The sequence below is a fragment of the Rhamphochromis longiceps genome, linkage group LG2 (genome assembly GCF_057381845.1).
Source record: "Rhamphochromis longiceps isolate RC_006_pf linkage group LG2, R_longiceps_female_GT1.1, whole genome shotgun sequence".
Lineage (NCBI taxonomy): Eukaryota > Metazoa > Chordata > Actinopteri > Cichliformes > Cichlidae > Rhamphochromis > Rhamphochromis longiceps.
This window is the reverse complement of record NC_140558.1, coordinates 10,676,208-10,690,901: the sequence shown is the minus strand read 5'-3', so window position 1 is coordinate 10,690,901 and position 14,694 is coordinate 10,676,208. Positions and strand designations below refer to the sequence as shown.

The 14,694-nt window shown below is 42.3% G+C and overlaps 1 protein-coding gene across 3 annotated transcripts in view; it reads left to right on the top strand.

Annotated features, from left to right (window-relative positions):
- Positions 1-13,638, top strand: part of LOC146677006 (transcription factor COE3) — a 146,889-nt gene extending 133,251 nt beyond the window's left edge. For 2 of the 3 annotated variants that reach the window (XM_085417568.1, XM_085417576.1), the window contains 5 exons: positions 725-790; positions 1,461-1,635; positions 5,386-5,568; positions 8,795-8,884; positions 11,022-13,638. In XM_085417568.1, coding sequence (XP_085273694.1) covers positions 725-790; positions 1,461-1,635; positions 5,386-5,568; positions 8,795-8,884; positions 11,022-11,053 — 546 coding nt within the window. In that variant the 3' untranslated portion in view covers positions 11,054-13,638. The remainder of the gene's footprint in view (positions 1-724; positions 791-1,460; positions 1,636-5,385; positions 5,569-8,794; positions 8,885-11,021) is intronic. The other variant, XM_085417586.1, reaches the window with a different exon arrangement.
- The last annotated feature ends 1,056 nt before the right edge of the window (positions 13,639-14,694 follow it).

Sequence of the window (14,694 nt, the reverse complement as noted above, 5' to 3'; positions counted from 1 at the left end):
GGACTCCACACCTCCTCCTCCCTCTGTCAGCTGATCATCCTCAGGCTTTCCTGTGTCTCCATTCAGCGCTTTGTTTACATCACCTTTTTTCCTCCCTTGTTTCCTTATTTCACCTTTTACCTTTATATTTCCCTTCCTCACTTCCTTCCTTCCTGCATTCTTTCTTTCATTAATGGTTTTTCTTGTTTCCTCACCTTTCCTTGTTTCTTTCCATCCCTTCTCTGTTTCTTCCTCCCCCCTTGTTTCCTTTCCTGTTCCTTGTTTCCTTCTGTTGATATCATTTATTTATCCCTGTCCATTTAAATGTTTTTACTTGCATTTTTTTCTGACTTTAATTTTCCCTAATGTTCCCTTCATTTTGTTTAATTTCCTTCCCCTTATCCCTTATTTCTTTCCTTGTTTCCTTTTGTAATTTTTTCTTCCTTTTTTCCATCCTGTATTCCTTTCTTTCTCCTGTCTCCTTTTCTCATTCCTTATTTTATTTCTCTTTTTTGGTTCTTTCCTTCCTTTCCTTTTTTTTTTACCCATCACCCCCTCTTCTTGTGTTTGTATTCACTTGTTTATCAGTCACATTATTAAACCCAGACTCTCAGATTGGACGCTTCCTCTCCTGTGGGCTGAATGGAAAATGTGTGTGTGTGAGAATATGGCTTCCTGCTGATTCTTCTTCTGTCGTCCTTGTGTTGTGTTTTCTGTTAAACCTCCCTTTTTTGTCTTTTTTCAGGAAGTGCTGCTGAAGCGAGCGGCCGACCTGGTGGAAGCTCTGTACGGGATGCCGCACAATAACCAGGTGAGGGAGCACCTTCACTTTGACCTTTGGCCTCTTCAAACTCAAACACATGAGGATCAGTGAAACATCCCATCACAAACCTCAGGATATATCTCAGAAATAAATGATGAGTAATGATAAGAAAAATGTAATAGTGAGGCTCTAACAGAGAACAGAAATCCCAGACTCCTGAATGAAAAACTGTGTTAGACTTCATACGTCTAACAGAATCCCTGCATTTACTACACTGACAGCTTCCCCTGGGCCATTCAGACAATTAACTAATGCTGTCCCCCCACACCTCACCCCTGCCCACCCACCTCACCAATCACCTCACTCTGGGTAACCCTCATCACTCACTCCAAGCACTTCGCAACTATTTTGTTCTCCAATGTGTGAGTTCTAATCTTTTTGTATATATATGTCCAGACAATCACCTTCTACTGAAGCGCAAACATCCATGTGGGGTTTTACTAAATTTTTCAGTGACTATTTACGTTGCTCACACTTCAATATGACATAAAAACAAGAGATTCAAAAAATGTCAAACTTCAACATCATCATACGTCCCGTGAACTCTAAATTTAGTTCACTGGTGGGAACCGCAGAACTGAGATTCACTGCTTTCCAACATTTTCATGCCAACAGTAACTCTTACAAAATAATGTCCCGTCCTCCCCTCTCCTCGCAGGAAATCATCCTGAAGCGAGCGGCCGACCTCACCGAGGCGCTCTACAGCGTCCCTCGCAGTCACAACCAGCTGCCGTCGCTCACTGGCTCAGCCGCTCACTCGGGGATGATGGGAGTGAACTCATTCAGCAGTCAGCTCGCCGTCAACATCTCCGAGGCCTCGCAGGCCGACCAAGGTGAGAGCGCGCTGCTACCCATGATCCTCTAGGGAGGGGGTGGAGGCCTCATGGTTTACGCCGCATCACAAGTGTGCTCAGTAGACTGCATTAAAGACAAATGGAGGCCAAGTAGACTTTGTTGACCAATAGGGTTGACTGTCCACTAGAATCCAGCAGGGACAGGGAGTTTAGTATCGTTAAGTAAAGTCCAACAAATGTTTTTAGGGTCCAACTTTATTGAGAGTCTGAGAGTTAAAAAGAGTCTTTAGAAGAGTCCAGTAGACTGGAGTGGTTTAGTGGACGTCAGGAAAGTTCACTGGACGTCATTGAATTTCTGTAGAGTCCTACAGGATACTTCACTAGAGTTCATGAAACAATGTATGACTTCCATGTAGGGTTCAAGTTCACACATCTCTTTCAGTTATAAAACCACACATTTTAGTTTGAGTGGATGCAAGCGTCCATAGATTACCAAAGGGCTCCACAAAGTTATTTTTACAGACTATTTTCAGCAGCACATGAATTCATGTTTATTGTTTTAGTACCTGCTATCAGACACAGTCAAAATAAACAAGAGCACGTTCACTGAAGTGTTTCTACAAGTTTTTGGACGTCAGTGGAAATCTGATATATCTCAGTTCTTGTTAGCAGATACGTTCGGTGGTGTTTCCACTGTAGCTCTGTGGGTTTGTTATCCTCAGTGTTTCCTTTCAGCAGTCAGTTCTGCTTCTGTCAGGAACGCTCAGGAAAACATGCAGCAAACAGCTTGTGAGCGCGTCGACAGGAAGCAGATCGAGCTGCTTTTACTCCCCGGACACCCCCCCTCCACTTCGACCACAAACCGTGGCCTGGTTTTCCCATCGGCCCCGCAGCGAACACCTTACAGGAATCTATGAGGTCATGGGAAACGAGGTAGCAGCCATGCTGAAAATTCATAACTGTGGTCCAGTCGGAAACATTACACCGAGGATCTAATGCCGTCCTCCCCGCTGTTATGAAGTATGAAATGGCTCTGTGTGCCCCTTGCAATTATCCACCGTGATTAAAACATTAATAAAAACAGCAGCTCTCGAGCCCAGACCTTATCAGGCGGACGAGGCAGGTAATTTACAGCTCCAATTCAGCTCGGCCTGCTCAGCATCATGTCATCGTCCTGCAGGATGAAGGCTTTTTCCTCTGGAGTCTGTCTTTGTCAGAGTTTATGGGGTCACGAGGGAAGCCTGATACCAGGAAAAATACCCCCAAAAACATATTTTTACTTACCTGCCCACTTTCAGCCTTCTTTATAACTTTGCATGTAACGCTTACAGAATCATGGATAAGGCTTAAATGTTTTTGAAGATGTGTATTCTCACTTCCAAGTAAATTCCCTGAATACCTGTCGCCCTTGTACTACTAGCCATAAACAACAGCAGCTAATGTTAGCTTAAAAATAGTCCACTAACTGCTAATGCTATCAAACGACTATTTCCCAGCAGAACACAGAGTAAGGACAGGAACTAGCACTGATGTGGCTCCATAGTGTTAGTGAGGAAGCAGGTTAAAGTTAGCTAACTGTTAAGTGATATGTTGGCTAGCAAGTAGTTTTTCTGCTTTGGTTAGTACTAAAATTAGCTAACTCTAGCCAGAAGAAATTGAGTTTTGTCTAATCAGGAATTTTGGCAGTCACAGAGCATTTGAGTCATAAAAAGAGGACAAACTACTAGCTATCCAGCATAGCAAAATGCTGTCCTTAGTAAATGAAGTTTGCTAACTCTCAGACATTGATTGAACTGGTTGTTTTCATTTAAAAATTAGTGAATGCTACAATTTTACCAGCAACATATTCTTGCTGCATTGCTAAATTACAGCTAGCTGGCTAGGCTTAGCTTGCTTCCTAACATTATTGCTATCATAGAGGCACTACCTGATGATTTTTGTTGTCAGTACACTAATACTCAGATATCTGATACATATGTTATTTAAACTAGTATAATTACAGTACATACAGTAGAGTAGCAGCAGGAGTTTTCTGATTTTAGACAGAGAACCGTCATCGGTTTATACAGAAGGCAAAGAAATTAAAAATATAGAGCTTAAATTCGTTAAAGTGACAAAAACAGTATATAAATAAATTTTTAACTGATAAAAAAGTTTATTAACTCTGAAAGAGCTTTTCTAGTCGTTAATTTTTGTCATTAAACAGTGAAATCCAAACTGTCCGTTAACCAGCTCATCTGCACTGCTCTGCAGCAAACACGTTTCAGGCTTCGGTGCGCAGGATGTGACCTGCATCCGATCTGCTTCCCACGCTGCTGTGGCGAAATGGATAGGGAGAGGGAACGCACCAAGACAAACACCACCCAACACTCAGTCCATTTGTTAAGGCATTATTTTTTTTATTACAGAACAATCCTTACATTTACTCTGAGTGCTCGGCCGCTCCCTGCACTCTGCTACTCCACATGTGTTTCCCATCGCCGCCTCTCCTCGCCCTTGTCCCTGGGCAGCGCTCCATCAGCCGCTCCTGCTGGGAATTGCGTTGGCCCGAAATGGGAAGTTGGGGGAAAGGGAAAGAGGGTGGAGGGTGAGGCGAGAGAGAGGGCGTAATGTGCTACTTGGCACTCTGTTAGCTCTGCTAAGTGAGCTCGTCCCGAGGTCGGTGGGAACTGTGGAGCCTCGCGAGGGGGTCAGAGGTCAGGCTCTGTGCTGCGGGAACATTGGTATTCAATGCATCTTGGATGAGGGTCAATCAGTGGGAGCATGGGGGGGTGAGAGGGGAGAGAAGGGAGACCAGAGGTAAGTAAAAAGCAGGAGTCAGGTGACAGATGAAGGGCAGACCTCGCCTGCAGGGAGGCGAGCTCTTCATAACAGGAGACCAGCAGTGACAGGCGCGATGATGTCACTGCTGAGGTCACAGTGAGGAGGTCAGCAAAATGTAGGGTAATTTGTAGGTTTTCTTACTATGTGAGTTGGCCTTTTGTCAAACCAGTTTTAGACCACCAAACATTTACATTCCTGGGTTAAAAAAGATATTAGTTTTGTATTCTGTTTGTTTATTCTGAATAATTTTACAAGATCATTATCAAGATCTTCTTGGTGATGAATACTGCTTTTCAGTTTCATATCTCTACCTGTCAGCCTGGTTTGCCCTTACAGGGCTTCGACTGTGTTTTTGCATTTGAGAAAAACGAATAAATAAAAACGTCTCACGCTCAGGTGGGCTGAGTCAGAAGGAGGAGGTTGGGGCGGAGAGAGGCTGTACAAAACGTTGTCTTTGCAATTAAAAGACAGATTTCACAGTGAACTCACTACTTTAGTAATTTGTCTGCTGGTTTAGTGGTTCTCGACCAAAGGGTCACCCGATCAATCAAGAAGGTCATGAGATGATTAATGGAGTTAAAACCCGATAACATTTTGTTGTAAACATTTTGAATAATTATATCTACTTCATCCTACACAGTTTAAAGGAGAAGGGGCTAAATGAACATTAATTGAGGCACCGCACCAACTGCTGGGAATCATGCAAAGCTACTGTAGTCACAGAATAACAAATTTGGAGCTGGAAATGCACAGCGTGGGTCCAGTTCAATCAAACTGTGAGAAATTTAGAGTGACAGTTACTCTTGGAAGTCGTCACATCAAGTAAATGTTTTTTGAATTTCACAGTCTTAAAGTAAAGATTCATTTCTTAATTATGACGTAATGATGAGAGATGATTGATTATCTATCCAAACACTGAAGTCAGCGTATGGACACATGATGAAGAGTACTTCTTCCTCCTCTTAGGCTATTCCCGTAACTCAAACAGCGTGTCTCCTCGCGGCTACGTGCCGAGCTCCACGCCTCAGCAGTCCAACTACAACACCATCACGTCCACCATGAACGGATACGGGGCGGGGATGACCAACCTGGGCGTACCTGGATCCCCCAGCTTCCTCAACGGCTCCACCGCCAACTCCGCTTACGCAAGTGAGTAATACGCTTACATATCGCATTAACGAAACCAAACCTCATCCATCCAGGAGGCAGTCAGCAGGAGGGATCATTTACAACTGTGGCTAAAATCAGACGTATTTATGCTCCAAAACACACAGCGCTGTTCCTGATGCTCCAAATACCGATTAAAAAAGAAATCTGTGCTTCCTGCTTAAATCTGCATTTGATGCCACGTTACCAAAACCTGCATTAAAGCTATGGACGCTGCTCGTTTATGTTGATGCTCTGCTGCTGGCTGATGTTTGAATTGAACTTGACGGTGGAGTGGCAGTTGAGTCATTAAAACGATTAAGTCCATGTAATGAAGTGATGGGAGTTGAAGCTGTATTGGTCCATGTAGTTGCATGTGAAGGTAGCGGCTTAAGGAGATGTTGGAAGTGTTGGGTGAAGCAATAACGGAGGCTTAAGTATCCAAGTAGCATGAAGAACCAGAAGGAAAAGTTTGAAAACTTTACAGTAAGCACAGGAATTAGAATAACTGAAGTTATTCTCAGCCAAATAGGGGTTTAGGGTCGGCATATTTAGGTATTTTAAGGGACTCAGGAGCCCGTTAACCACTGAAAGCACCTATGATTATTATGGACTAGCCTGGGAAAATGTTCTCAGCAAGGCCGATGTTTTAATTTTATAAAATTGGATCTGAACCAGAATTTCTTCCCTCACCTTTAGCCCACGTCTCCACCCACTGGTCTGGTTTGCTTTTATCTTGCTGAGAGAGAGAAGAAAAACAACAGCACTAAAAACGTTCCTTCATCTTGTCTTATGCCTCGGTGGAGGCATCATATTTTAATGAAATCCAGAGTAATTATGAGCAGTGATTTGGCTAACAGCTTTAAAATGTTAGTAAAAGGCCAAAGGATCCGTATCAAGCGTGAACGTGACCAAGATACCAAGAGCTGTTGAGTGTTGGTACCTAGCTTGACACCACATTACCCAGTGTACTGGGCTTCGTAGTACTGATGATATACTCTGTATATGGATTCGCGATGCTGAAAATAAAACGACTTGATGGCAGATTGATGATGGCGTTGTGCACAGAGCAATACGAGCAAACAAAAGTGAAGCATTTCCCGCTGCAGGAGACGAGTCGATGCTTCTGAGTCGGCCGTGTTGTTCGTCAAACTTTACACTCGGCGCTGATTAACATGCCTGGAGTCGGAGCAGCAGCGTAGAAGGCGCAGGTGTGTTTTGGAGACTAAACTCGCCCGCGGGGAGCGCTCCATTGTTTTGGCTTCTGTATCAAAGAGCTCAGCAAGTCTCAGCGAGACTCGTTTAGAAGGTAGTGAGCTCAAAATGCGTCTCCTTGCCAGGTGATGTTGTCGTCCCTGGCGACTAAACAAAAGGTGGGCTCACATCTCGCCTGGCTGAGCTACAGTTTCCCGCCGCCGAGGGTCTGAGTGTTTGTGTGTGCGTGTGTGTGGACTTAACACTGCCACGCATTGTTCACCTCCTCCTTCCCTCCTCTGACTGTCCCCCTGTCCATACTCCTCCTCACCCATCCCCTCCACCTCCTCCACTAACCCCACTAACACCCTCACCGCATCCTTCATGCATTCATGCATTCACGCTTTGGGCCGAATCCATTAATATCAGCTGGAGAAAAAGGAACGGAAAAACAACAAGAAGGAGCCAAGGAGGAGGAAATGTGAGGAGAAAGAAGCAGCGATCCAGGACAGACTGATGCTTGTTGGCATGAAGTGATAAATCACATTTACATTCCCCCGCTTCATTTTACAGTTCCATGTTCAAATGCTGTCCTTGAATCATTACAGACACACTGTGGTCCATAAACTCTGTGGAAGCTCTTAAAGGAACAGCTCAACATTTGGACAGATGCGCTCAAAACTCTGCGTTTCAGAGACGGAAATTAATCCGCTGATGATTATGTATTCAGCTCAGAGCTGGAGCCATCTGCTGTTTGTAACTTCAGGGTCGTGTCTGAGATTTTACTGGAAATTTCAGTATTTCACGGTGACCTTTGGGGTAGCAACACATCCACTGTTAAGATACATTTCAGAGTCTCGACTGCAGAGATGGCGGCTGATTTCAAACCTGCAGTGGAGAGTCCAGATGTGGTCAGCTTAGCATTAAGTTAAACGTCACATTACGTCATGCTTGTTTGACAGAGTGCACTTTTAGTCGTCCGACCACATTAACGTCATATCCTCACGATTTTCCCGGAAAGCTTCTGAACTCTAAAGTCACATCTTCAGTTTAAAGACTACTTTAAAGATTCAGAGGAACGAAATACTCAAATGAGTAAATCAGGAGGAGGTGACTTTAAAGAGCCGGAGATGAGCAAAATATTAAAAATGTAATAAAAATTAAAAGGAGAAAGCACCTTAGCAGCAAATACATGTGACAAGTCTCCTGAAGAAGTCGTGACTGAAGGCTTCAGGAGTTTACTCGTACTTTGGCTCTGTTTGGTTTAAACGCCGGATCTGATCAGGTTGCTTCCGGAAAACTTCCAAAGAACAGATGTCAAGCTCAAGTCATCACTGATGGACAGCTCCGGCTCTGCACTGACCACCGATAGATGATGATCAATAAGAGCGTCTCTGAAAATGTTGAACTGTTCCTTTAATCGGGAGTCAGCTGTAGAAGCAGCAGGAAAATTCAAAGCTGTTCGCCTAAAGACACACGAAGAGTAAATGAGTGGGTGATTTATTAAAAAGGAAAAAAGTCAATTTACCGCACGATGTTAGACACCTGCCTTCTCTCTCACACACACACACACACACACACACACACACACACACACACACACACACACACACACACACACACACACACCTGTGCAGCGTGCGCGGATGAAGCTGCTGCTGCTGCTCTCAGGTTGGTTTATTCCAAACAAGTCCTTCAAGTTATGGATCAACTTTGCCAGATGTGCAGCTGTTTGTGCTCGGAGCATGTTTGTTCCTGCAGACCTCGGCCCGATCTGAGGCAGGGACCCATTCTTCCTCCTCCTCACCCTCCTCTTCATCATCCTCCTCCTCCTCCCTGCATGATTCGCCTCATCTCCGTCCGATCGCTCACCTCCTGTCTGTTTGCCTGCTCGTTACCGTCACGTCCTCCTTCTGTAGGACCCCCTCCCCACACCTTCCTACTCCTCCTTCCCTTGTCTTCCTCACCTCCTCCTCCTCTTCGTCTACTTCCATAGGCCCTTATTCATTCTCTCCTGTCCATATGGTTTCTGCAGTCAAACAGAAGAGCGCCTTCGCCCCTGTCGTGCGGCCACAGACCTCCCCGCCCCCCACCTGCACCACCACCAATGGCAGCAACCTCCAGGGTGAGCATCCCACCCCCCCGTCCCGCCTGTCAGCACCCCCGCCCCCTGCTGTCCTCCTGCTCGTGTCCCATCAGGACACGCAGGTGGATGTCCACGCGGCGCCGCTGTATGAGAAGGACTCTTTCTGTGTTGCGTGTTGATTCCTGCTTTCACACACTTGGAGGTCAAAGTTGATCCATAACTTCTGGCATTTTGGGGAATTTGGAGCTTAAACTTGAGCATTTTTCTTTTATAGTTAATACCGCTGCAAATTTCACCCTGCAAAGTATTTCCCCCCATAACCGAGTCCTATTCTTTAGCTTTTATTTGGCTCAGTGAAGTCCAAGAATCCGTCGTAGATCTGTCTTTATTTCAACATCATCTCTCAGCTTTATCCAAATACTTTTACAACGCAGGCATTTAACTGATTTTATTTAACCTTTCAGCGCTTCACAGAAAGACTTTAACAGCAAATGCATATTTTGTGCGAGTGTGTTAAATGAACCCTAATTATTCCAGAGATCTGTTTACACGAGACGTATCTTAAATCTTTTCGATGTGCCTCTCAGGAAGGCGTTTTTATTTAAAACTGGAGGTTTTTTCACTCTTCATGAAAAAACATATTTTAGGTCTTGTAATATCCACAGTTATAATCACCAAGACGTTTTAAATATTTCTGAGTGGGCAGCTTGAACAGTAAAAAACTTTCATGATAAAACATTGTTATGTTAAAGTACAGTAAAGTAGAATTTTAGAAAAACTGAGGCTGCATCCGCATGTACTCAGCTAAAAAAGGACTTTTTGAATTCGCCTCACAGCATCAGCAGCGTGCACCTTTATCTCCTGTTTTGATATCAAACTGTGCGCCATGTTTGTGGGTTTTTGATTGGCTAACATTTCTTCACAGTTAGGCAGAAGTGGCAAACGTAAAGATAGTCTGTACTTAAGTAGAAAAAAAGATACTAGTGTTAAAAAGTACTCCAGTAAAAGTTGAAGTACTGATTCAAGTTCTGTACTCCAGTAAAAGTAAAAAGGTAGCGGCTCTGAAATGTACTCAGAGTAAAAAGTAGCTTTTTGGAGGACGTTTCTATATTTGTGGAAAGCTAATTGAACCTTGTGCTGTTTTAACATAATAATAAAATAATGTCAGTAGATGGGAGTACAGACTTTATTTCATTCAAACATTTTAATTCTCACGAATATTCTCAGCTTGAATCACATCAGCAGAACATGAAGAGAAAAATAAGGAAACCAAACATAGCTCTGTGTCCTGTTGCTACATTGTAGAGGGCGACAGTCAGGGGTTAAAGTGGATTCAGCAGGTGGAGCAACCCTAAAACTGTCTGTAATGGCTCAGCGTGGGGGAAAGATTCATAACTCACAATAATTTCTATTCAGAGCTTGAGTCGATTTTCTGATTTAAATCCATCACAGTACAACAAACTAACCTGTTTATCCTGCACTAACCTGCAGAGGATTTTCATGCAGCCTTTAAATAACAGTCTCTCTCAGTTTGTTTTGCATGTCTCACAATATGAAACAACATAATATCACATGTACAGACCCAATATGTGATTTAAAAATGTGAGGACTTACTTGTGAGCTTTAAATGAGCAGTCCTTTCTTTAAATCTAAGCTCTCGCCTTCCTCTCCTGTCCTGCCTTTTTTATCTTTCTCCATCTCTGAGTGAAGTTAGCTCTCAAAACAAGGAGAAACAGTTTTGCTTCTATCGTCTGTTTTTATGCAACATCTCCTGGTGATTAATAAACGAACAGGAGTGACTCTCATGTGTTTCTGTTTAGGCTCAAATTGGTTTGATGTTGGGAAGGCCGCAGTGACGTGAAATAAAAACGCTCAAAAGCTTGTTTTGAAAATGTGAGGAAGAAAGCACAGGTATCTGTTTATAAATGTAGGGAGTAAAAGAAAAAAACTGCACAGGTAAAATACAGATAGCTGAAAATTCTACTTAAGTACATTAACGAAGTATTTGTACTTTGTTACTTCCCACCTCTGCAGTTTGGCAGCGCTTTGCATTTTCACGACAGATGGAGACATTTTTCCAATCAAACTGAAAAATCCAGTGTATGCGTGGACGTAGCCTGAAATGCTCAGCGAGCATCACGAAACATGAGATCTGACTCATTCTGTGTTGTTTCAGCCATGGCAGGTCTCATCGTGCCCCCCATGTGAGGAGGACTCTCAGCCAGGTACCGTCAGACTCCCCACAACCCTCCCCCAGCCTGAAACGCCACAACAACGTCCTTCCCATCATCCTTTAGACCGACCCGTCTGACCCAGAGTCCGAACCCGAAGAACTTCAACAATTCAGTCACCATCAGCCGGGGACGTCGCTTCTTCCTGCAGCCGTTGCAGACACCACCGGCAGGCGTTTACAAACCCGGAACAGGAAACGTCTGCAGTGGCTGCGGGCAGAGGCAGCGCTCGCTCAGCGTGAACTGTGGGTGGATGAAAGGTGTCTGCAGTACTGCATGTTGTGCTGAGATATTAAACAGGTTACTTTGACTTGAGAAGTCTGTGGAGGCTGAACAGATCTCAGATCAGTTCGAACCACTGTGAGACAGGAAGTAGGCGTGTCCACTGGGAGCATCTGTTCTAAGCTAATCATCATATCGTGAAAAAAAAAAATCAGCCGAGTGGATGGTGTCATCTTCAAATACCTCGCTTTGTTCAAACTGAAAATGCTGGTGATTACTGTAAAAAAATAATAAATAAAAATCACCAAATCTCTGTTAATTTTTAGCTAAAAAATCCTTGTAATGTTATCCAGGCAGCTCAGTTTGACCCCCTCCCCGAAAAGCTTACTTTTCTTCTGATTGGCTGTCTTTTGGAAGCCTACAGAGGGGCAGCACCAAGTGCTTTTTAGCTAATCTAAACAAATTAGCGGGTAATTTGCCAGTAAATAGTAACCCTACCTCATCTAAAACTTTGGTCAACACAATATAAAAATATTTTTAAAATATAAAGAAAGGCAGAAAAGAGCTTCTCTGTTTTCAGCTGCAGATCTGATTGGTTCTCACTAGAACAAAAGCTCTCAGTGGACACTGACCCTGAGTCGGACCGAGTCCGGAAATCAGGAAGTAATCATTTTTCAAACTTGGAAGAACCGTCAGACGGTTTTCAATCAGAAACCCCCAACAAGCCCCTCCCCCAGGACCAGAGTCCTTAAAGCCCCCGATGAATCTCACGTCTCAGCGCGTTTTACTTTCTGTACCATAGCTTTTAACAATGTTTGTGTCTCATAATCTAAAAAGGAGGAAAGTGCAGTAATTTTGTAAGCTAAGGAAAGAATGAAGCATCCTGCCGAAGAGAGACGAGCAAATGTTCCACTAACATTTGTCCGTAACACGTTGAGGCAGCCCAGCGTTTTCAGCTTTTCTTTTTCTTTTCTTTTGGATGTCTCATTTTGAAATCCAGTACAATAGTTCTGTTTTTGCAGGTGTGTCGAGTGGTAGATTTTAACCAGAAAAAGCTTGCAGCAGTTTTAATCACATTTAGGTACCAGATTTTCTTGTTATTCTTCTGATTGTGCTTATTTTATATGTATTTATAAAGTATGTTTTGGGGAGTTCTTTTGTGATTTAGGCCTGAATGATAGTCTCAAATATATATGTAAACACATTTGATGTCTTAATACCTTTTAGATATTGTAAAAAGAGTGAACAAGTGGGAAGAATTAACCCTTTTGTAAAACAAAACAAAAAAAACTCACGACACGGTCACCCTGTTTTTGAAAGCAGGACGTAAAACGACGCTTTCATCACTTTTGTATAAAAACGCTTTTCCGATATTTAACTTTTTGTAAACAGCATCGTTTGTTTCCCCTGGTTCTTCTCGTCTTTTGTGTATTATTGTGAAATGTATAATCATGGTTATTTCTTAATGCACTATTTTTTTTTGTTGGGGCACTTAATAAGAGCAATGTATCTTAGCAAAAAAGAAAAAAGCTAAAAGTGGAAAAAAAAAAGAAAAAAGATGAAAACTAGAGCGATATGCACCAATATGTTTTTTTTTCTCCTGCCATCCTGAAATGGCAAAAATCCTCGTCATGTGAAATTTTTATATCTCAGAGACTTATAATGTCATAATATCCCAGCACTCGTTTTTTGAGGGGGGCGGTTTGGTGTTTAGAAGTCAGCATTTTATCCATCTGAATATTCGACCTGACCCTCGTCTTTGTGTTGGATTTTTTTTGCTGATATTGACTGTACGGTTTCAAAACACGGCGAAGAGTTTCAAACCAAGTTTTTTAGGGTCACCGATCTCAAGGAAACGTCCATCGATGTTGGTGTTGTTGCCGATGGTGCTGTTCTCGTCGTTGCACACAATCTGGATCATTTACTTATGCAACTGCTCTCCTGTACTGAAATGCAAGCTCATCGCCCGCGCTGCTGTGGCAAAAGTTAAAAAAAATGTAAAGAACCAAGACTTAAGTTTGATGCCTTACGACCAACCACGCTTAAAAACAAAGTCTTTCTTTTTTCCGACAAAGTTTTGGTTCCACAGCAATTATCAAAGGTTACTTTTGTTTGCTTTCTTGATTTGATGTCTTTGTCCCTCAGGTTTCCCCCTGAAATATACAAAAGATGCTCAACTGTAGAAGCTAACCGTCAGATACTGATGTCTGAGAAGTGTTAAAACTGCCAAATTACAAAGTGTAGAAGTTTATTCCTTCACCAAAGAGAAGAAAAACTGGAGACTGGAGTCGTTTTGTGATTTAACATCTGTTAACTACAAGAAATTACCCCAATAGAAAAGTAGAACTACGAGATCTTTGCGTCAAATGTGATCAAAACACTGAAAAAAGTGAAGTTGCTGAAAAAATTCTTACTTTTTGGAGAATATGGACATGAAATATCACGTTTGTGTTTACAGCAAATATGACTTTGAAGTTAATTCATTCGCATAAACATGCAAGTTTTGGATGGGGGCTTTGAAAATGTGGCCCCCATTTTTAGATTATTATTTGTTTAGTAAAATGTATTAAAATACAACTAAAGTGTAAAGGAAATACCAAAGAACGTAAACTTCTATCGAGGAAAAGGCTTATGTCAAATACATACTTAAATCTGGAAAAGTGTCACTTTGTGTACGTGAACACAACATGTTAGATATAACTGTCGTGTCAGTGAACAAAGGAGAAAAATAAGGTTCTTCAGCATGAATCAGTAGATTCAATCTGGGGAATATTTCAGAGAGATCCAGGAGACTGTGAGATGAATAATTTGGCATAAAGATCTGGAATCTTTGGATTGTGATAAATGAAAAATTTCAAATTTCTGACATTTTTTCCCCCAATACAAAACACTGACAGTGTGACTTTTCTTCCATGATCATGTGACTAGAAGGAGCATAAATTTGATATCTGTCGGCTTGTATTACGATTATAAAATTAGCATTACAAATTTACACCAAAAACAAAGTTGAAAAAAATAAAATCAGTTTATACTGCATCTTATTTTACAGAGACACGATTTGTCTTTACATTTAACACGTTCTCGGAATAAAGTAATAAAAACTGTAAAGCTCTCCAGTTTTTCCTTTTTGGTGTGTTTGCGTAGTTTAAGGATGGTAGAAGAAACATTTTTTTTCCAAACTGCTTGAACCTACCTGAACCTTCAGACTTACACAAATTTTATTTGTATTTCTATGAATGTTAAAAGCAGAGTTGATGCAGGAATCTGAAGTCCAAATGATTAAACATCTGACTTTATGCAAATCCAGCAGTTTCTGCACAGTGTCACCCGGATGCTGTCACGTTAGCTTTTTGCTGGTATCTGTTCAGCATCTTTGGGAAAGACCCTTTATCAGTG